Genomic DNA, 24544 nt, shown 5'->3' on the forward strand with positions numbered 1-24544 from the left:
TCCTGATATGATTGTTTAGAGTTATTCTTGGCTTTTAAATATTCGTTCTGTGTCATAAAATGCACTTGAAATATGTGAGAACCTTTGAATTTTATTGCATTTTTCCAGTGTGCAGAGTTTCAGTCCTAACTTGGAATAAAATGTAATTCTCTGTTATTTTTAAGGACGTTCTGGTTTCCTCTGGCCTGGTCTTAATGCTCCTGTGATACAAGGTGGGAGAATCCAGGCAGTTACCCAACGAAAAAAAGAAGAACGAGAGAGAATTCAGTCTGAGATTATTCAGCAGAGAGATACATGGGAGAAGAGAAGAAAAATAAAAGTTAAGAGAGAGGGAGGATGGAGTGGAAGTTGTTGGGGAGGTGTCATTCTGGATCCTCCTGACCCAGGTCCCAATGGAGGTAAGAAAACTGAATATCTATCTTAGTATTACTTACCAGAAAGGCTAAGGGGTTCAGAGAAAGTGATATCCTGACTTTTCCTGTGACTGAAAATTGATTTGATACTTCTCTCTTATATGCACATACATGAAGCAAAGCAGCCAAATCAAAGAACAAGTTCTGTTAACACAAGTGAAATTTGTTAAATCACTGCTTAGTTTAATATAGCTGTTAGACTATTATGTTATAGACTGTATGGTGTTCTATACAGAATACTGTATTATTTCTAGACTGTTATAGGAATCTTCAAGTATAGAAATATTTTTCTGTGTTCAACATCAATTGTCCTGAGTATGAAATATAGCCATATTTTAAAGGATCCTGTGCGATAAAACAGGCTTTTTTTTTCTAGGTCATATAGTGAAATATGGTTAAAGATAATGTAGTTTGAATGTAGCTAATATTAAGTTATTAATTTATATATTTGCTGCCTGATTAAATATTATAGTGAAAGTAGAGTTCCTATACATAGAGTGAAGAGAGAACTCTTTTTACAGTGGTGTTATTCAGACCACTAGAAATGCTGTAGTAGCTTTGTTTAACATTTAGAAGCCTAATCCTTTTCAACTAATTAAATATGAAAATGAGTTGTTACTCATATTCAGCTGAGTTTTTTTGTGAAGTACTTAATGATGCTTGTTTGTTTATTGTCCTCTTTCTGTGGGCTTTTGTAGTAAGATGAGCTAAGACAGACAATTGATGCTTTCTAGCACTGTTATTTCAGGCTTGTTGCAGTCATTCTAAGTGTTAAGCTTGTTCATGTTTTCGGCGCTCTCGTTGTCAAGGAATATGTTCTCCCAATGCAAGCTTGGATCTTGGAACATATGTTGCAGCAAGTCAACACAAGTGGGAAATTACGTGCATGGAATCACAATTATATTGTTGTCTGATCTTCTTGCAATCAGCTTTGCTCCCCAGTCTGGCTGATGCTTTGTGTATTAATTTCTTTCTGTCTGTGAGGGTTTTCTGGTGACATTCTATTGGATGTTAATTAAAAGTTCAGACATGCTTTGAACCGAGCCATAAGGTAGTGAGAGCATTGTCTGTCCAGTGTGATCTAGTGCCTTTTTCCTTGTAGACTGAAGTTACACTTGCATATTTGTAGCTTTCTGCTCTATAAATTCATGCAATCTATTCTCTGTTCCCTTCCAAGGTTTTTCATTCCTATAGCTGGTATTGATGATTTTGTAGCTTCTGTTGCTGTGCTGTCTGAGATAATACTGTTTCCCTCAGGTTTACCTTGTGAATTTAAGGAGAACTTGCCTGCCAATCTCTTTGAGTATTTTTTTGGTTGTCTTCAATTTTAGGAGCAATTCATTCTATTTTAATATTAGCATAATACTGCAGTATACAAATGACAGACTTCCTATATTTACTTCCCTGTGTTTCATTATATTACCTTGAAAGCAAGTATTCCACAGAAGACAGTGATGTGACAATGGCCTTGGCAGCCTGTCACTGAATCTTACAACTGAAAAATAGAAGATGTGAGAAATTAATGAATTGTTCCAAATTTCCCATAAGTCAGTGGTGGAATATAGAGAAAGTAAAGAAAATTTCATGGTTCTAGTTCCATACTTTGAACACAAGACTATGTTGGTTTTAAATTCAAATATATTTTCAAGTAGTTTATTCCATTAAAGGATGTGGCAGCTGTTGTAAACAACATTTATGCATGTATGAATTTTACCTTCCAGTGTTTTCCTTGATTTTGCTTTTGACTGATACTAGTGATATTGATTACGTACTGTGATTTTTTTTTTTTTTTTTCTTTAATGCTTCATTCTTTCAGGGGCATCTTCTTACTTCTTACACCTTTACTTATTGTGTTAGCTATAAGCAGAGAAAGAACAGTATTTTTCAGTTGGAAATAAAATTCTTTTTCTTCCAAGTTTACATTATTGCTATGCAACTGAAGAGGCTTCAGAGAGGGAACAGTGTCTGTTGGCATTCATATTCTCTACTGTGAGCTAAAAATCTGCTTCTTGTAGACTAACAGATCTCTAAATTGTGGTGAAATGGTCATGTTTATAATCATCTTGGAGGTTATGTGGAAATGATAAAGCAATATTTAATGAAGGAATGAGTCCCCATTTCTTCACCATTATACTGTTTTCAGTTCCCAAGCCTTTCTCCAGAGTCTCATTGTGACTACACCAAATAAAATAAATATTAAATACTTTAATTAACACTGGTCTTCATTTGTTATGCTGAAATGCTCTTGTTCGTGAGAGAAACTGGAAAAACAGGAGGTTGGAAGGATCTTTTATCTATTCTGCTTCTTATACCAAGATGTAGCATTTTACTCCATTGTTTTCAAAGTCAGTAGTTTTTTTTCCCACAATCAAGCTGATAATAGGATACTCCTTGTGGAAAGCATATCTGTATTAAATTATAGATTATATAAAATTGTAAGTATGCTCTCAGTTGCATAAAAAGAAACAAATATATTTCCAATTTATATTCAGGTGTTTGTGTGCACATCAGGTTTTGAAACAGAAAATCGGAGAAAATGGGATCTTTTTGGCAGTATCCATGATTTGGCATTTTTGCCTGTGTCTATAAAATGGATTTTGAAAAATGCTGGTGGAACTGCTGAAAGCCAAGCATAAGGGATTTGCATGCTGACTTTTTTTACAGCATGTCTCAGGGTGAAGGCCTGACTGGGCTGCTGTTTGCACGGTTTTGCGATCTCCGTTGGACTTACTGTCTTTGGAGGCAGTACATGTAGATGCCCATGTCATGCCCAGAGCTCTCCAATATTTTTGCTCCTTCCTCCCCCACAATGTTGTAAAATGTTTCAAAAACATCTTATTTCTTTGAAGTCCCTTCTAATGTCAGAGCAGAAACTTACTAACTTTCTGTGCAGTGAAAAGGATATGTTTGTCACTTAGAGATGAATATATAATGTATGAAATGTGAATATGTAATGAAACGCTGAACACATCACCACTGTGATGAAAAGACTTGAACACAGCTTTGACATAGAAACCATCTTTATTTTACAATGCAAAACACCTTAACTGTTACTAGACAAAGTAAATGATGCTGTAATTGTCTTTGATTGCAAAGACATTTTTTCAGGCAGAATTTGAAATTGAGAGAGATAAAAAAGAAGTCTGGCTATGTGATTCTTGATTATTTGAAGTGGCTGTTTATTGTTTTGTTTTACACACACACCCCTCTCTCTGGAATTTCACTGAAATATGTATCAAGAAACTTGCAGTTTCTTTGAATCCCTGATAATTGTCTAATACAAGTTTCAGAATATTCTGAACAATATTGGATAACAGTATGGCTATGATGGAAGTGATTTGGTGATTTACTTTTTTATTTTTTAACAATTTGCAGCTTTTGCTCAGTGTATATGAAATTTGGGGTTTATTCACAGTTTTAGAGCAGTATTTAGGGAAGAAGGCACTGCCAGCCCGGGAAAACCCAAACATTTAATTTTCATAACACGCTGTGGATAGTAATTTTTCATGGCATTTCTGCAGTGGGAAAGAATTAGGAAGAATATCAAATATAATTTGACAAAAATGCATCGGTGGAAATGGTGAGTTGCAGTGATTTCCAAAAGAAAGTTTCAGATCTAATTCGGAGAGGATATATAGCTTAGCTTGTTATCAAAATATTCAACAGATTCTGAGGATTTCTTAGCTTTTCCATCAGCTTTGCTTTCTGTGTGATATTCAGATAAAACAGTTAAATTTTTATTTCTTGCTTTACTATTTTAAAAAATTATTATTTTTCTTCCTTTGTGCTACTCTGGTTATTTAGATTGGACACTCTTTGGAGACTGTTTCCATTGTATTTCCCTGCATGTATGGTACTTAAACAGATGAGATATTGATTGTACTTGGAGGTTGGGGTCCATAATAGAGCACAATGAATCTATTTAACAGTTGTCCTGTCATAATTATAACAGGAGCTGTGTTGTAATTATAAGAGTAGTATTACACTTTCTGGGAAGTTACGATTTTAACTGGATTTTTTAAAAGCTAGTTTTCCTCACATATGTTGATGTTACTGAAGAAATGAAAAAAACCCTGTGCTTTGTAAATAAGAGCTGTATGCTATTTTTTCACTGACCTTATTCTAAAAGAGACTGACTGAATGAAGTCAAGTAAAAAAACGTATTTGGGGTCTTTTAAAAAGGAAGCAACTAATAAAGCTCACTTTAGATACATTTGTTCAAATTATTCTTACCTTTTCTACTTACTGCTGAGATTAATTTATAAATTATTGTTACATAAAAATTGTGTTCTTTTTAAATTATACCATCTACAGGGAGCGGTGCTGATAGGTAAATAATACAAAGAAATGTAATACCCTATTTTTCTCCCTATAGAAACTTATGGAGATTTTGAAACAAGAGTCATTGAGGTAAGCATTACAAATATTTTTAAAGACTTTAAATAATTACCACTATTTTATATTGAACTTGCAGTTATTTAACCAGTCTCTGCTAAGTCAATCTTATAGCAATAGGAATTATTCTGATACACTGTTTCAACTGTGTGACATAATCTGTCATTCTTTTCACTGGGGCCTTATCTTCTCTGTTGAGCAAATAATACCTAATTCAGAGGCGGTTTTGAGTAACTCCGAGATGACAAAAGCCTGCGGATAAAGCTTTAATATTTCACAAACAACCATAATAGGGAACCTAGTAACTAGTGTTAGGGTTATTTCTCAGACAAAACTACCAAGTAGGAAGTTTTATAATTCTGCTTGTAAAATAATTTATTCATGAAATTGGGGGAGCGGTGGCATAGGGCAGAGAGTGGGCGGGACGAAGATCCCATTTTCTGTGTCTCTCAAGTAATAAAATACTCACTTGTTCTAGATGTGTTAAATTATGATATTTATACCTTCTGGGAAAAGTACTCTGACAAAATTTCCCATTCATAGTTCTATATCCACTTTGTTATTATGCTTATTGACAGAGTAAGGATGATGGTTATGACTGGACTCATGCAAGTCTCACTTCTGCCCTCATTTCTAAACAGATTTTATTGCATCATCTCACTTTAAAATTATCTGTCAATCAAACCTAGTAATTGACAAAAGATGTCCGTGTTCTGGTATTTTCTTTGTCTCTCTTTTTTTAGTAAATAAGGTCTAATATGTGCTGTAAATCCTGCTGTCTTTATTTGCAAGTAATAAGGTTGACTCTCACCTGCTTATCTCATGAACTTACTCCTGGCTGGACATCATAGAATTGTCTTTGGTACTCTTGAACGCTGTGACTGTCTGACTAGCACTTCTTAATGGAAGTGTGGGATATTTTAAAGAACAGCATACATGCAGAAATGCATGCTGCATGCCCTAGGTATTTAATAAAATCAGTGAATTACCTTAGAATAATTTTGTAGTGGTAAGTTATGACGCTACAGAGATTTAAAAATATTTAATCACTTACATTTCATGATGTCACCTTTTTCAAGCATACAGTAACTTTCCAATGTGTAACTGGTTGTATGCAATCCCTTGGTTCGTGTGAAATGATATTAGCTGACTACTAAATCCACGTCACTCAAGATATTTGCTGACTTGACAGCAAAACTTCAAGCTAAAGGGTAAGGCCCTTAACACTACCAAAAAAAGTTCCTTAGTGACCCAAATTGTTACTGATATCAACAGAAACACCACTCAGAATGTGGTCAGAGAAGATGCTTATTTCAAATATGATAAAGGTATATTTTGCTTCAAAAGCTAGGAAATCCATCGGTGTTAATTTTTTACTGGTGAAATGTAGCGTTAGTAATGCAGATATGTGGACCCATGTTACTTCTCAATGGAAAAGCCATTACTGAAAAGGCAACTTGCAATTCATTCCACAGCAGACCATTAATAATTAGTGCTATGCACACCCACACTTTTGCAATGTATGTTATGCTTCCTATTTATCTTATTACTTTTTCTTTCATTTCAAATACATTAGTTGCTATGGAAACCGTAGAACTAGTGTAAGCATTGTTGGGGGGAATTATGACTTCATAAGTAAATTGACTGGTGACTCATTTGCTCCCAGTCCAGAATCAGGTGCTGTACAGCATCCAGAAAGGGAGCTGGTCTGGAAGTGAGAACACTTATTTGCTCTCTACCCTTGTATGTTCCCTTCTCTTTTACTTGCAGCGTAATTTTAGAGAGACTTGTGGTAGCAGTGGCCAAGTCATTTCCAATTCTATCTGTGTCCAGAAGTTGCTTTTCTAGACAACTGACATTTCAAAATCATTTATTTATTTATTTAAACGCATAATGTGTTAAAAGGACTTGATATTTGCCAAAATGATTGATCTGTTAGGAAGCAAAACCCTCTGTGGTGTGGCAAACTGACTACTTCCAGCTTGGGGCATTAGAAAGCCCACAGAGAAGATTTAGCCAAGTTTTTCTTATTCACAAGTATTCATCTTATTGGTGAAAGAAGGGATTGGGAGAAATTCAGTGTTACTTGCAGAACTTTTTGATGCTGTGGTGGGTCAAGATAAGGACAGGGAGATCACTCACCAGTTGCTGCTATCCAAGGCAAAAGAGACTCAACTTGGGGAAATTAATTTAATTTATTACCATCAAAATCAGAGCAGGGTAATGAGAAATAAAACCAAATTTTAAAACACCTTCCCCCCACCCCTGCTTTCTTCTTGGGCTCAACTTCAGTCTCGATTTCTTCTACCTCCTCCCACCGAGTGGTGCAGGGGGACAGGGAATGGGGGTTGCAGACAGTTCATCACACATTGTCTCTGCTTCTCCTTCCTACTCACACTCTTCCCCTGCTCCAGTGTGGGGTCCCTCCCACCAGACACAGTTCTCCACAAACTCCTCCAACGTGAGTCCTTCCCACAGGCTGCAGTTGTTCACAAACTGCTCCAGCCTGGTTCCCTTCCATGGAGTGCCGTCCTTCAGGAACAGACTGCTCCAGTGTGGGTCCCCCACAGCGTCACAAGTCCTGCCAGCAAACCTGCTCCAGTGTGGGCTCCTCTTGCTCGCTGGGTCCACAGGTTCTGCCAGGAGCCTGCTCCAGCACGGGCTTCCCGTGGAGTCACAGCTGCCTTCAGGTACATCCACCTGCTCCAGCGTGGAGCTCCATGGGCTGCAGGGAGACAGCCTGCCTCACTGTGGTCTTCACCACAGGCTGCAGGGGAATCTCTGCTCCAGTGCCTAGAGCACCTACTCCCCCTCCTTCACTGACCTTGGTGTCTGCAGGGTTATTCCTCTCACATATTCTCACTCCTCTCTTCCAGCTGCATAACTGCAGCTGGTTTTTTTCCCTCCTTCTTAAATATCACAGAGGTGCCACCAGTGTTGCTGATGGGCTCAGCCTTGCCTAGTGGCAGATCCATCTTGGAGCCATCTGGCATTGGCTCTATCAGACATGGGGAAAGCTTCCAGCAGCTTCTCACAGAAGCCACCCCTGTAGCACCCCCACTACCAAAACCTTGTCATGCAAACCCAATACAGGTGGGGTGAGATGTTAGAGCCATGTTTAGCTCCTTGTGCCCTGAAGCCCACCTCACCAGTGTGCGGAGCCCCGCGAAGCAGGAAACTGTCAGTGACTCTTCAGGTCAGCTGCAGGGTGAAGGAAGTCATCCTTGTGGAGCATTGTGCTGAGGTGGCTGTGAGAGAGCACTGCCATTCTGGAAACAGCTGCTGTAAGGTGACTTCCTTTGCATAACTTGGCACCTAGAGTGGAAGAATCTGAGACTCCAGTAACTGCCACTGAACTCTCACAGACCAAATTAATTCATAAGGACTTTTTCTGAAAATTTGAATTGTGCTTCGATAAATTAAATTAAACCTTGTTATACAAATACTGTGGTGCATAAATCAACCCAGTAGCTTTGTATGTAAAGTAATGAGAATCATTGAATCATAGAATATGTTGAGTTAGAAGGGACCCATAGAGATCATTGAGTCTAACTCCCTGCTTCTCGCAGGACTACCTAAAAATAAATCATATGAATAAGAGTGTCATCCAGACACTCCTTGAACACTGATAGACTTGGTGCCATGACCGCTTCTGTGGGGATCCTGTTCCAGTGACCAACCACCCTCTCAGAGACGAACCATTTCTTAATGTCCAATCTGAACTTCCTCTGATGCAGCTTCATACCATTTCCTCATGTCCTATTACTGGTCACCAGAGAGAGATCAGCACCTCCTCGTCCGCTGCCCCCCTTGAGGAAGTTGTAGACTGTGATGAGGTCACCCCTCAGCTTTCTCTTCTCCAAGCTGAACAGACCAAGTGACCTCAGCGGCTCCTCGGAAGTCTTGTCCTTGAGGCCTTTCACCATCTTGGTCGCCCTCCTCTGGGCACACTCTAATAGTTTGATGTCCTTATATTGAGGCATCCAAAACCACACACAGTACTCGAGGTGGGGCTGCACCAGTGCAGTGTAGAGTGGGACAATCACCTCCCTCAACTGGCTAGCTATGCTGTGCTTGATGCACCCCAGGACACAGTTGGCCCTTTTGGCTGCCAGGGCACGCTGTTGACTCATCCTCAGCTTGCCATCAAGACAAAGCCCCTGATCTCTTTCCGCAGGGCTGCTCTCCAGCCTCTTGTCTTCCAGTTTCTATGTATAATCAGGATTACACCATCCCAGGTGCAGAATCCATCACTTGCTCATATTGGTGATTGCCCACCTCTCTAGTCTACCCAGATCTCCCTGTAAAGCCTCTCTACCCTTGAGGGAGTTCACAGCTCCTCCTAATTTAGTATCATCAGCAAACTTACTTCATGTACATTCAACTCCTGCATCCAGATCATTTATAAAAACATTAAAGAGCACTGGCTGTAAAATAGAGCCCTGGGGAACCTCACTGGTGGCTGGCCACCAGCCTGAGGTAACCCCATTCATGATAACTCTTTGAGCCTGACCCATCAGCCAGTTATTCACCCAGCATATTATGGTCGTGTCTAGCTATGTGATGGACATTTTGTGCAGAAGGATACTGTGAGAGACATTATAAAAAGCTTTGCTAAAATCCCAAACCCCCACATCTACTGGCTTCCCTTGGTCAGCTAGATGGGTGACCTTGTCGTAAAAGGAAATGAAGTTAGTTAAACAGGACTTTCCCCTCATGAACCTGTGTTGACTATGACCAGTTGCATAAACTTGTCACCTTAGAACAGTTTCATGTTACTTACTTACGTACAGATGAAATTGCTTCTTAGATTTATGTTCCTTTCAGGATTATCATCAGAACTTTCGTTTGCAATTAATATTTAACTGCTTTATTATTGAAAAACTATATTATTCTAGCTGCTGCTTTGAAAAAGAGACTTCTCATTTCTAACCATGATCTGAGACCCAAGGTATTAACCTAAGTCAGTACACATTCTATGATAGATCGCATGTCAGGTCTCTTTGCTTAATATGAATGCTGATACCCTTTTAGCACTATAAAATAAAATTCCTGTCCATTGAGTTGTTACACAGTTTTAAATGGGTTAGAAATGACTGTTCATCACTGTACTCTTGTCATTACAGCTTTATTTACCAAACAGGTCTGTGAAACACTGCCTGTATTTTTAGCCAATATTATGTTGTACTTGTGTCCAGACAAGGTATTTGTTCCAAAGTGTCTGTGTTTGAGTTTCTATTTAATTTCACTCACAGTATATCATCTTGTGTTCCGCTAACAAAGTTCAGTAGTGATGCCCTTTTTGGAAGGGATCACGCTCTCTCTATCCACTGCCAACTGTCATATACTGTTGGAACAGCTGTTTTTCTTTCACGCAAATTCTTTTTAAATCCTTCGTCTGACAAAACTGGCAAGGAATAACATGTTCTTAATTAGTAGGATACACTTGAAAACAGTTATTCTGTCTCAAGATTTTGCACTGTGGTAATAGTAAAATCTCATATTCAGATTTTAATCTCTTTGAGACTGCAACTGTCTTCTGCACTGTGTATCTCTAAGCAAGCTATAAATGCCAAACATTGATTTTCTTGCCAAACCTTATGTCTGATTGCATTTTTCTTGGAATGTGGACAAACATCTCCCTTTTTGAGACAGGAAAAGTGATCCAGTCCCTTGACAATAAAATCAGAGCTGCTGCCTAAAGAACTGTGAAATTAGTTGTTTACTTGGTTTGGAGAGAAAGGAAAAGGTTGCCCTTTAAATGGGATTGTAGTCAAAGAGGGAAGGAAGTTGCCATGTCCCAGTCCAGGATGAGACCAAATATATAGAGCAGAGTCCCTTTATCTGTCAGTTTTGCAAGGTTTGTTACAACACAAGGCTGCACAGGTTTAGGAGTAGGATGTGAGATGTTCAAGAGACTTTAAAGCTACATCAGTATTTAGTTTCCATTGATTTAAAGAAATGCAAACTTAAGAAATTCAAACTTAATAACATCGAAGAGTTATTAAGTGGACATCTTTATTGAAGTGCTGGATGCATGGGGGATATCTCCACCTAACATGCATGCCTCATGTTACCAGCATCTGAATTATATAGAGTACATACATTCATATTCAGTATGATTATTTGCATAGTCTTAAAATTTCCAGGAAATTAGTAACATATTCAAATGTCCTTAACACATGCACTGTTAAATGAGTCGGTGGTCTCCTGGTGGTCTCTGGTGGTGGTTTATGGCACTTAGCCCCCTTAAATTGTCTGTCCTTCAGATGAACTCTTTTCTCATTGGTTCCTCCACTGTCTTTTGCTTATTTCAACCTTGTGCTGGTTCTTGTCAATTGTGTGTTGAATATTAACCACAGGATAAAAGAAGTCTTCCATGGTACAGTTATCTTACACAATCCTTATAGAAGAAAATTCTATGGAAACTCACATTTGATTTATTATGCATGTTAAAAACCTTTTCCTTGTCTTATACGTTTGTTTCAGTCCCCCCTTTTCTAGCACCCTTGCGAATTCTTTCGCAACTCTCTATAATACACCATCATCGCTTGTCCGTCAATTGAAATATTTTCCTGTTGCGACTTCATGCTTAATCTTATTTTTCCTCCAGGTAGCATAGTCATCCATATTCTTCTGACAACACCACATTGAACATCAAATTATACAACAAGTGCACAAAACAAATAGACTTCCAATTAATATATGCACAAACAATTATCTAATCCATTTAAGATTTGGTAACCAAGAGGTTAATCTGTTCCAGACTTCCTCAAATCCCGAAGAGGTGTCATCTAAAGTCACTCTGTGTAACATCTTAGTCTGTTTCCAAATTTCTTCCAAATCAGTAGGTATCCTACCACTTTGATCCACATACATGCAACAGCTAGTGTTTACGACGGTACAGACACCTCCTTGTGTGGCCAGCAGCAGGTCCAATGCCATTCAGTTCTGACCTACTACCTGTGACAGGCTAGAAACCTCTTTCTGTAGGGCTTGTATTGCATCTATACTCCTATTTTCTATTATTTCTTTTACCGCCAAAATGTTCACTAAAGTTTTTTCTAATTCACTTACACCAAGCCATGGGAGGAGCGACCTCACAAAACTGTGGTATTTTGTGGGTCTATCTGCAATGGCATTGTGAGCTCTTGTCTGTCTAAGAAAAGTTCTAATCCATCCCTTCTGTTGATGTAGTTTACTAATTATCGTCACATGGGAGACCAGAGCTCCTAGTGTACATGCTCCTTTCCATCCTAAGGGTAATATTTTCTGAGCAGTTCCACCACACAACCCATACCATCCTGTTCCATTGGGAACTGGGAGGCCTGTAAAATTTAGTCTTACCATAATGTGAGCTGCTTTTGATAATTCCAACGATAATTGCTCACTATAGTTTTCAAAATAGCCCACAAATTCTTCACTCTCTGAATTGTATAAACATGGCCAGCCAAAATCCGGTGAAAGTAAAATACTGCTCTCCAGTTCTCAATTCCAACTTACGCTGGGGCTTTTTTCTAAGTTGATGTTTCCCTAGAATTTTGGATTGGTCCAATTGATTTGACTAGGAAGTGGTATCCCTATTAAAGGGACTTATTTTTTCAAGTTTTCTGGGATCTGGGTACATATCTAACAATCACTTTTGTGGAGTATTTGTGTAACACGCTGGGATAGCATTAAATGCGCATTTTGGTCTCAGTGGATCATTTCACAGTTTGGACTCATGGTCATCACATTTACAATAAACACAACATATTTATACATTTTGCCATCTTATTTTTAACTTTAAGGAATCCTGTTGTTCCACCACCCATGGAGGGGAGGCCTTTTTGACTTTTGAATAAGGGATCCATGCCGGTTGCTCTTTAATCTTGATAGCAGTAAAGGTGATTAACAGGACTTGGAAGGGTCTGTTCCATTTCTCTTCCAAGGGTTCACCTTAGAAGTAGTGGTTTACTGCGTAACTGGCCTTAACAATGTCCTTGTCTCACAAAACTGCTTCCGTCACTGAACAGATTATTTTCGGCATCCTCCAGTGGTTCTTCCTTTAAGTCAGATCGACTGGAGTAAACCGCTTCCATTGTCTCCAGACAGTCATGGACCACTGGTTCGGTGACTTCGCCACTGAGAAAAGATGCTGTCATCTCAAGGAAAGTGCCGCAATTCTTTTACCATAGTTGGCTTTGGTGTCCAGCAGATGGCTTCCTTTCATTCTGTTCCTAGCTCTTGTCCTCCTTTCGAAATTCTGTATCCAAGATAGGTTACCTGTGTCTGGATCAAGTGGGCTATCTGCTGAGATACTCTGTAACCACTCAGTCCCAGAAAATTCAGCTTTAATTGTCATAGCAACTAATAAATCATCTACATATTGTAATAATGTCCCATTTGGAGATGCTGGATTCCATCCTTCAAGCTCCCGGGCTAATTGGTTCCCGAAAATTGGGCTATTTTTGAACCCTTGTGGTAACACTGACCAAGTTAACTGGGTTCTTCTCGCAGTATCGGGATTCTCCCATTCAAATGCAAAATTTTCTGGCTCTCTTTGGCAAGTGGTAAACAGAAAAAGGCATCCTTTAGATCCAAAATGGTAAACCAGTTTTGAGTTTCTTTTAATCTAGTCAGCAGCGTATACGGATTCGCCACCACAGGTTATAAGTCCTCAACTACATTATTTATGGCTCTTAAGTCTTGCACTAAATGGTAACTTTTCCCGTCTGGCTCTCCGCTCCCCCCCAGCAAGATAGGAGTGTTATATTCAGATTCACATTCTATCAATAACCCGAACTGTAAAAAGTCATTTATTATCCATTTTATTCCTTCCCTATCTTGCCCTTTTAGGGGATATTGCTTTTCCCTAACAGGTCATGCTCCCTCTTTTGAGTTTAAAAACAACCAATTCTGCAAGAAACAGTTTTCTGTCTTTTTGTTTTTAGCACTCAATTCCCTGTCATTGTTTGTGTCACCTGTCTTTGGAATGATGGTTAACTGCCTTTTGCTTGAAATTATTTAGCCATTCCTTGGTGAAGTGCTTTCCATGAAGGAATGTTTTATTCAGAAATCATTTTCACCAACATTAGAGAATGTTAGTGTTGTATTTGATGTGATAATAGGAGTCTATCCATTGTCTTAGTTGAAATATATGTGGCCAGAGTACGTAAGATTTTGCCAGAATTAAAATAAAATACCCTTTAAATGGCCTTAATAACTAATAAGTAGTGTATACAGGGTGCAAGACTAAACACAGTTAATATAACTGAAAGCAGCATTCATTTCTTTTAAACTGTGTGCAGGCATAACCTATTGGAAAGTGAGTTACTTTATTTAATTGGGAGAGAGTGATTATGAGAAACATTTCCTTAAACAGAATAGCCTGATTCCCAACAGCTCCTTGTCTGAAAGTTAAAAGAATAATCAGGCAAGTCAGAAGTTGAGTTGACTGACAGCTCCTCTCCAGAAAAGCCTCTGAGGGGTCTCTCCTGTCTTGATACATGAGCAAATGCGTTTCTTTGTCCTTTATTATCTTCCTGCATTTTGCTGAGACGACCATCAGTTGGGAATCCATCCAGAGGCTTGAATGATTTCTAGATGAATCCTGTGTTTCAAACCACTTGCTTGTTGCCATGGTTTTGAGTATCTCCTGAGACATGGAAGACATTGATGTTGTATTGTAATGTCAGATTGGATAATCAAAAGTTATGTGTTGGTTTATATATTTAAAAAATCCTCTGAAGGGGGAAAGAATAAGCTAGTTTACATGTCTGCTGTAGTAAGGATAAGCAACGGATTTAAATAATGAACAAGGGTAATTTAGATGTAAAGAATGAGTTGCAAAAGGAAAGCCGAATACTAGAATGGGTTGTCTGGGAGTATTTGGGATGTCTGTCACTGGAGGTTTTTAAAAACAGGTTAGGTAAATCTGTCAAGAGGGGGTGGGGAAGCAAAATTGGTAACCTTCTAGCCCATTTTCCTATGATTCTTTAAGACTTTTCAGTTGCATTTCATTTAATCTGTAGACATCTTTGTGCACTCCACTTAATTATGCTACTTATAGAGTAAAATAATTGAGGTTAGGGCAGATTTACCTTCAAATATATGCAGTCAGGTACCAAGGCGTGTCCATTTGACACTATCATGAGGTGAAAGTAGATCTGTATTATTCTAAGTATATGTGATGAGAGAAAAGAGGAATGCATTCCTCCCTCGCAGCATCTGGGAGTAGCATGTAATCTAGCCCATATATATATATATATATATCTCTCTCTCTGTAGCAGTTGAACTGTTCTCCTTCTTCATAGGATGTATTTGAGAACAGTGCTGTCCTGTTTGAACTTGTAAAGGGCTCTAGCAAGTGTCCTGCCTGAGTTAAAAATATATTTCCTTCCTTCTCCTCATTTGTAGAGTCCCCTCTCCCCTAAATGTAGTGAATCCTTGCCCTGAAACAACATTATGCAGACATTGTCTCTGCTAGCAGTTGAACTGTTCTCCTTCTTCATAGGATGTATTTGAGAACAGTGCTGTCCTGTTTGAACTTGTAAAGGGCTCTAGCAAGTGTCCTGCCTGAGTTAAAAATATATTTCCTTCCTTCTCCTCATTTGTAGAGTCCCCTCTCCCCTAAATGTAGTGAATCCTTGCCCTGAAACAACATTATGCAGACATTGTCTCTGCTATTCAGTAGTGCTCTTTTATGGTGACTATGAAGATTTTGAACAAAATCACTTTCCAGTATCTGCTGCACAGACTGATAACATGCTTGCAAGTGAAAAATAGTTCATTTTTCATGTTTTTTTGTGTCATCTTTAAACTTTTTTTATAGACCTTTCTTTGCCTTGCTGCCCGAGTCATTTTTTTCCTGAATTAATTCTCATCTTTTTTTTTTCTTTCATTTTTAATTTTCTAGTGCTCCAGCACTTATACCTTAGAGTAAGATGAGTATTTATAGGATCCCTTCTGTTATCTTGACGGAGCTATTTTATTCTTTGTATATCATCACTATTTATTTTTGTTGTGATTTAACCCCAGCTGGCAGCTAAGCACCACCCAGCCACTTGCTCACTCCCCTCTGATGGCATAGGGGAGAGAATCAGAAGGGAAAAAGTGAGAAAACTCGTGGGTTGAGGTAAAGACAGTTTAATAGGTAAAGCAAAAACCACATGCACAAGCAAAGCAAAACAAGGAATTCATTCACCACTTTGCATGGGCAGGCAGGTGTTCAGCCATCTCCAGAAAAGCAGGGCTCCACCACGCGTAACAGTTACTTCGGAAGACAAACGCCATCACTCTGAATGTCCCCCCCTCCTCCTTCTTCTTCCCCTGAGCATGACATCATATGGTCTGGAATATCCCTTTGGTCAGTTGGGGTCAGCTGTCCCAGCTGTGTCCCCTCCGAACTTCTTGGGCCACCCCCAGCCTACTTGCTGGCGGGGTGGTATGAGAAGTGGAAAAGGCCTTGACTCTGTGTAAGCACTGCTCAGCAGTAACTAGAACATCCCTGTATTATCAACGCTGTTTTCAGCACAAATCCAAAACACAGCACCATACTAGCTACTATGAAGAAAATTAACTCTATCCCAGCTAAAAACAGGACAATTTTAAAACTGAATTGCTATTTAAGATCAACTTTGACTTTTCAGAGTGTTCAACTTAATGTGTGAATTGGTACTGGTATGCGCAAGAATTAATTTAATTAAATTAAAGTTAGCTTAATGAGGGATATCTTTTCTATTAATGAGTGTATTCAGTCTAAATCTTAAAATAACATTTAGCAACGGAACTGACTTTCACTGGTAGTTCATATTTAATGGTCTATATGTCATGTATATCTAAAGAGACATGAATATAAACCTATACAAATAAGTTCAGTATCAAGATTTTTTCTGTTTTCTCAAGTATGTCCAATATATTCTTGTCAGATTTGTCATTTGTGCCTAGAAATGATACAAAATAAAATGAGTAGGAAACTTGCACTTAATGTCACAAGTGGTTTGTTGCAATAGTAAATGGGTTGCAGTCTTCTATACTTTATTGCATATACTAGTGTGCATATGTCTAGACTTCCCCAAAACAGCTTTTAAAGGATGGTATTACTGGAAAAAATGCTGGTGATCAGATGATCATATGTAAGTGGACCATCAGACCCATTTACATACCAAATCCTATTTTAGGGATTATGTTGAGAATGATAGATGCCACAAAAATGAACATTTACGTGAGCATTAATGAAATGTCCTGAATTGCACCATATGCATTTTATGCATTCTTATTTTAACATGCAAAATTAATTCTATTATTCTGAGGTTTGAAACCACACGTGTGCAGTTTCATTTGAGATGCTGAAGAATCAGAAAAGCCTTCTCCTCTGTTTTTTTTAGTTCCTCTTAGATCAGGAGTAGCTGTACACACAGTAGATTGTTGTGATGGGTTTTGGAAAACGCAGACAATTTGTTAAAGCTCCTTTAAGTAAATGAGTTTTTTGAGTAGACTGGGCACTCTGGGCTTTCACTCTGATGTAGCAAAGACCTTTTGGACCCCTTAGCTTTTAGCTGTGTCTGTGTTGGAAGGCAACTTGTAATCGTTGAGCTGCATGGGCACCACTCATAAAAGAAGTGATTTTTCTTAATGAGCCCTCCACGTGGCAGTGCTTTCAGTTGACTGAAAGGGCAAATTGCAGAAAAGTGGCTGTTGTTTTGTTACTGTGACATGTCACAACTGACTGTCAGTTTGGATACTACAGGAGATATTTACTAAAGTTATCCATTCTGTGCTGCATAATCATTTACAGTCAAATTCATTAGATTAAACAACAAAGTAAGTTGCTATGCAATGCTTCCATGTGCTGTAGAAATTTGTTTCACTGCTTTATTAAAACTGAATAATAAAAAGCTTTTGGAAGCAGACTGAGGCTCTACTGCTATATGAGATTGCCACAAATGTGAACTGAGGAAGAAGAGTGGTTATTGCAGAAAAACAGCAGCAGCAGCACAAATTTCTATATTCAAAGCCAGCAGTGAGCCCAACATAATTGTCCTATAATTTGATGATAACAAGTTTCGAAATAAACGGATCTTTTTTAGCATTCTTATTTTTAATAGATGGCATACATGATGCTATTTCTGTATGTCTTTTCCATTATCTTTATGTTCATAACAGTACAGGAGATTAAAACAATATTTGCTGGGAAATTATATTTTGCAGCAAGAAACTGAAAGCCATTTTTAAAGGACTGCCTTATGAACAAAGAAACAAAAGCCCCTTTCTGTTGTGATTATGCTACTAAAAAGGCTGTGCTCCCTTGCTATAAGAGAGAAATTGTTTATTAAAGTGTTTTCTTATAACATAGAAACAGAAAAGCTAACTTGATTTTTCCTGCTTGTAGAATAGAGTACAGACAAGCTCGGATTTTTGTGTAAACAAGAGCTAAAGTTGTCACAGAGAAAAAGCTAGTTTGAGTGAGTGTTAAGGGACAGCAGCAGGGACTGCATATTGGTTTTGTTTCTGACTTTCCTATAGACTATTGCATAACTTAGAGTAGGTCACTTGGGCTACCTGTTTCTTTCTTACCCTGACAAACTGAAGGCACATTTCCCATTTTGCTGATATGTTACACATAAGAAGAATTTCTGTGAATAGAACTGGTGGTAGTATTTACTGTTGTTTAACATAATGTAATAGTAGTGGTAATTAAAATTTACAGCTATAGTTGACATACACCATTCTTACTTTAACTGGAAGGCTTCATTTTGTGTATCATCCATCCTCAGATGAATTTTTCTTCTGTTTTTCTCCAACATCAACATAGTAAAAAATGTAGCCTACATGATATGTGTTATGATGGCATTTGCCTTGTAGTGCAATCAAAATTAGAAAGTCAGACCTAGTAATCAGTAAGGCCTCAAAGCATATAACAAGTTAGTGGCCCTTGGAATCTTTCATGAAGGGAAGCTTTCTAAGGGAGAAGATAAAGTTATAAGTAATGCCCTTTGCAAATTGAAGTTGTCCTCTGCCAGCTATGAAAACTCTGCCTTTTGATCACTTGCTATTATGTTCATGCTTTTTTGTTTTCGTTACCTGTTTCTGATAAAGATAGCTTTACTTGAAGAATTTTGTGCAAGCATGGTCCCATTGTAACTGGGTCAGTGCAACCTTTCCAGTGTCAGAATAGTTCCCTTTTTCAGCCAGGTGGTTAGGATATGGTTTTTAAACAAAAAAATTGTTGACTTGTGTTTGAGTGTTGAATTGCAGAAAGGTATAGACTTGCTAAAGAAGTTCAGGTCAGGGAATACACTAAATTTGTACAGAGAAATAGTGCAAAAGGCAGCAACATAAAGTCACTGATACTATCCTTAAAGCAAAAGCTGCTCTCAGCAGATACAAGTACACTGGTGCTTTGGTTTATGTACAGAGCTTCATATGTCATGAGCTGGGTACTGCGATGTTGGTATTATCTTTTTTAGTCCTTGAAATACAAAATCATTTGATGTTGCTATTTTAGTTCAGGTTCATCTCTCATTCTTTCTTATGTTGTAGGTAAAATTGTATGTGGACCTTTTTCTTTTGGGTATTTGTGTGGGTTTTGTTTTTTTGTTTTTACTTTCTAAGAGGGGGCGGGGGGAGAAGAGAGGACAAAAGAGATCTTTTTTAACACTTGCATAGTAAAAATAACTAAGTGGTTCTTCCATAGATAGACTCAATCAAAGTAAATTGCATTGAGTGGATAATTGCGTGGATATTCTGAAAAGCATATGGGTGGTATTTTCCCAGGAATAGGGTTAGTGGTGAACTTTACAGAAAGCCTTTGAGAAGAAATACTTTTGTCAAGGCAGTGTGCAGTAAATGAAGCCAGATCCTAAGCTCTCACCTAAATCTTGTCTCTCTTTTTTTGCATGTTACCTCCAGCAGTATTCCTTACAGACTTTATCCTTAGTTGAATTGACTTGAGATTGGGTATGCTTCACAGAGTTGTATCATAGTATTGGCAGTACATATCTGAGTCCTGATGTGCCAGGACTTCATGCAAAACCTGTAATTTCTTAAAGCAGTTTCTGTCAAGTGAGTGTGGTCATTCTTCCCCTGTTTTCTTCAGACATTCAGGTGATTCAAGCATGCTTATTTTGACTGTCTGAAACGTGTTTGGACGCAACATTTACCTCAGTTGTTGTATGGCGCTTTGCAGAAGCAAGACTGAGAGATCAACTGGAAAAAAGCAGCTTTCTCATCAGGGTCTGCACAATTTACATCTGATGTGGGTTGTGCTTCCCCTCTGTGCAAAGTAGTGTTAGTTGTGCTTGTCATGGTCCATTTGGATTGCTCAAGTCTACAGGACAACATACTCTGTAAATTAAACTTTATTTTGCGAGCTTACTAGGAAGGAAAACAAGCCACCACATCAAACAGATGCACTCAATCCCCTTTGTCTAGTCTAATGTGAATTCACTAGTTCATCACTTAATTCATGAGGTTTCTAACTCAAAAGTTCTCTAATTCATAACCTGTAACTTGCAACTTGTAACTCGTGCATCTGTGAACAAAATGGTTGCCAAACCAGCAGTAAGATCCTCTGTCATGGTGCAGGCATCCACTGTATCACACTGGGAAACACGAAAGCCTCAGCAGTCTGGCTTCTGTTGGATCCATTTCAAAATCTTTTCGGGTAAGCTGACATATTTGTATCATCTAGCTTGGAAAGCTTGGAAGTTTGGTCTGTATCATTGCCACGAGTTAGGGGATTCTGAAGAAACTGCCAGATGATCAGTATGCAAGGATGATGGCTGCAGGGGACAGTAAGCTGCAGGTGGCAGTGGCTGCATAATGACCTTTAGACCTTCCTGGTCATCGTCTTTACGTACATGTTGCCCTCAATTTGACCTAATGGAGCTGCTCCCAGCATACATCAGGCCTTAGCATAAGCTGTGTGTTAGCTAAAATCAGAGGAGGAGTGAACAGTCTATTCCTAACCGGAAAAGATTAGCAGAAGTTTCAAGGTTTATGTTCTTGCAGTTGAGTGTCACCTGTACTTATTTAATCATCTCATTCCAACCCTTGGCAAATATCAGTGGGGCAGTAGAGATGATCGGTTGTGTGGGGACCCTAAATGTGTTCTGGGACTGTTCAGGGATGGTGACACTAGGAACCATTAGGCTTTCTTTAACAAGCCACAGAGAATTGACTTGCCTTAGGAACAGTAGTTGTATGTTGGCATGTGGAAAACAGAGGTAAAGTCAAAAAACCAAAGGTTTGTTGGGTCAAAATGGTATGAAGGACCTTGTCTTAAGTATTTCTAAATGTATTGTCACTAAAGCACATGCAACTGTAAAGAGTTATCTGTAGGGAATATGAACACAGAAGAGAGTTATAACTGTATGATACTCTATAGTCATTTGTTCTGCATCCACTAAAAAATAAATTGTCTAGGTGCAGAAGGGTGTTGTTAATAGAATATAAGGCCATAGTTTCAACTTTCCACAAAGTAGCAAAAACCCCGTGAGTACATGTTTGTTTTAAGACCACAGAATTAATCTTATCATAGAATCTTTGGGTTGGAAGGGACCTTTAAAGGTCATCTAGACCAATCTCCTGGCAGTGAGCAGGGACATCTTCAACTAGACCAGGTTGCTCAGAGCCCCGACCAGCCTGACCTTGAATGTTTCCACAGATGGGCCATCTACCACCTCCGTGGGCAATCTGTGCCAGTGTTTCACCACCCTCATTATAAAAACTTCCTTCCTTGTATCTGCTAAATCTACCCTCTTTTAGTTTAAAACCATTACCTCTTGTCCTATTGCTACAGGCCCTGCTAAAAAGTCCGTCCCCATCTTTCTTATAAGCCTCCTTTAAGTACTGGAAGGCTACAGTAAGGTCTCCCCAGAGCCACCTTTTCTCCAGGCTAAACAACCCCAACTCTCCTCAGCCTTTCTTCATAGGAGAGGTGTTCCATCCCTCTGATCGTTTTTGTGGCCCTCGTCTGGACTCGCTCCAAGAGACCTGTGTCTTCCCTGTGCTGAGCGCTCCAGAGCTGGACGCAGGACTCCAGGTGGGGTCTCACCAGAGTGGAGTAGAGGGGCAGAATCACCTCCCTCAACCTGCTGGCCACGCTGCTTTGGATGCAGCCCAGGATATGGTTGGCCTTCTGGGCTAAAACCGCACATTGCCAGCTCATGTCCAGCTTTTCATCCACCAGTACCCCTAGATCTTCCCAGCAGGGCTGCTCTCGATTACTTCATCCGCCAGCCTGTATTGATACTGGGGGTTTCCCCGACCCAGGTGCAGGACTCTGTATTTGTCCTTGTTGAACCTCAGGAGGTTCACACGGGCCCATTCCTCAAGCTTGTCCAGGTCCCTCTGAATGGCATGCCATCCCTCAGGCGTGTCAACCACACCACTCAGCTTGGTGTCATCTGCAAACTTGCTGAGGTTGTACTTGATCCCACTGTCTGTGTTACTGATGAAGATATTAAAGTGTACTGATCCCAATACGGACCCCTGACTTGCTACTTGTGACAAAAAGAGTATTCCTTAATACGCAGTCTAAACCCTTTGTTTCTTTATATAAGTCACTGGAAATTGTTTTCTAGCTATTGTTTTTGCAAACGGTGCAATAAAAAAGGCTTGTGAAAAGGAAATTCTGCATGAAATTACAGTGTCTGAGATCCATTGTTTGACATCTGTGACTGAAAAATTATATGGTGTACAGGGTACTCTCTGAGTAATAATTTACTTCAAATGAGTTGTTAGCTCAGAAGTACTTTTGGGGTATTGGAACTCCTGATTTTGCTTTTAGAACTACAGGGAAGTTTTCTGTTCCCTGGATAATACTGACAGTGTCTTTAGACTTGACAGTGAAAATTTCAGACAGTTTTTAAGGCAGCACCTGAAGCAACCTGTCATGGGAAAGAATGAGAAGTCAGAGGTGTGCACTAGAATTTATTTCTGACATTTTTGGAGTTCTCAAGAGTTTAGGTTTGCCTTTACAGTAGTTTAGGGATGCTACCTTCAACTGGTTCTGTTGATTAAATAATTAAATATTTTTATCTCTTTTACCTGTCAGCTTGTATGGATGAAATAATTGGCATTTGGAACATTCAGAAGCTTTTAAGTGAATTATAATTTGGCATGCTTATGGATCATCCTTAGAAAAGGAAACAAAGCCATTTCAGATGTATTGTGGCTTTGAGCATGCATTATTGTGGGGTTAACCCCAAGGATATGTACTCAGATATAAGCTATAGTATGAAGCCACATTTAGACACATGGTGTGTTGGTAGGACATTTGAGCTATGTTATTTTTCCTAGTGAGTCATAAAAGAGAGAATTTCACACATGTGACGGGAAAACTATCAGCACTAAGCATGGTCTAGACGATAGCTTCTCTGCGCATTGGGCTTATTACTAATTTGGATGAGAACTGTGCTTGGGGTTTATCACAGATCTGTGATGAGTCAGCCTATATGAAAAACATTTCAAGTATCTGGTCAAAAACTTTCATCTGTTTTGCTGACCGAGGAGTAGAGGAGTCCAGATTGTTTTCTGTATTGCAGTTTCTCCGCTACTGTGTCCATGGGGGATGGATGCACTGTGAACAGGATGGCTGGTTCTAATCTTCGTACTTCTCAGAGGTTATATTCTTCAAGATAAGTACTTTATTTATTCTACAGATGGCCAAGATGGAGAGAGTACTGACTCTTACAGTATGTGATAAAAGGCCTGTCTGCCCACACACACAGGAGCGCAGAGGCAATAGCAGGTAGAGGAGCCCAAGTAACACCCTGCCAGCACTCCCTCCAGGGCCATCACAGGAGAGCCATGTGTCTTTCAGTGGCTCGTCACACAGACCAGAGGAGCACAAAGACAGGCAGGGGAGCCAAACTCAGAGAAAAAGACACCCTGTTTTGTTCTTCCTGGGGCTGTACTGGGATAGCCTCAGCCCCATGGTCCAGGGGTGATGTCTATGAAGATGAGGCTCTCCAGAGCACCCCACAGTCTGAGGGAGGGTTAACTGCCAAGGGGTAGGGGACACATTATGGAATGTAGGGGAAGAGCATTTCAGTATTACACAAGACTTAAGGGATGTCTAAGGCAGGAGCTAAAGGGAGAGCAAAGGAGGGATCTAGGTGATTTGGAGAGGAACAAGTGTGGGAAAACACAGGGATAAGCAGATAGAAAGGGTGGCTTGTATGTAAGCAGGTCTGGTCAGTATGCTTGTCTCGCCATAACCTGTGTCTAATCAGAACCATCTGTCCTGACTTCTTATTAAACTCAATTTATAACTATTTTCTTGGGCTCAGGATTCGTGTTTACTCTGTGTGTGTATGGGGGGTCAAAGTGCCAGCAACTGGAGTACTTTTATTTCCCACTAATGGGCCTTCATGCTGATCAGCCAGAGAAAGGAACAGATTGAGGTTATTTGTGGTATTTGTGTTTGTGTGAGTGCTCTTCGTTTCTGTTTGTGTTGATCTGCAGGGCTTGCTGTGTATATATGCATATGTTGTATAGGTGTGCTTATGTCTGTGCCCACTGGGATTGCATTGGAGAGATCATCTCCTCCTTTAAGGGTGCATGGTTAAGAACCTTTTAAATGTAGTAAGGGAGAAGCCATAAAAAAGAACATACAGAGACAAACCTGACCGACAAACTATAAGGCAGGTGGTAATACGAGCCAAACCTGGTCAGCCACACTAGTTGCTAAGCGTATGTGGAATGTGAGAATGTTTATTTCATTAAGATTATCTGATAGAGGTCCAGTG

The 24544-nt window shown here is 39.3% G+C and overlaps 1 protein-coding gene across 1 annotated transcript in view; it reads left to right on the forward strand.

Moving 5' to 3' along the window:
- The window catches only part of LOC104617024 (28S ribosomal protein S5, mitochondrial-like), a gene marked incomplete at its 5' end in the record, with an annotated part of 51593 nt that overhangs the window by 21748 nt on the left and 5301 nt on the right, over positions 1-24544 (forward strand). The window contains 2 exons of the mRNA XM_010282234.1: positions 165-398; positions 4789-4823. Of these exons, the coding sequence (XP_010280536.1) occupies positions 165-398; positions 4789-4823 (269 nt within the window). The remainder of the gene's footprint in view (positions 1-164; positions 399-4788; positions 4824-24544) is intronic.

The sequence above is a fragment of the Phaethon lepturus genome, unplaced genomic scaffold (assembly GCF_000687285.1).
Source record: "Phaethon lepturus isolate BGI_N335 unplaced genomic scaffold, ASM68728v1 scaffold1962, whole genome shotgun sequence".
NCBI lineage: Eukaryota > Metazoa > Chordata > Aves > Phaethontiformes > Phaethontidae > Phaethon > Phaethon lepturus.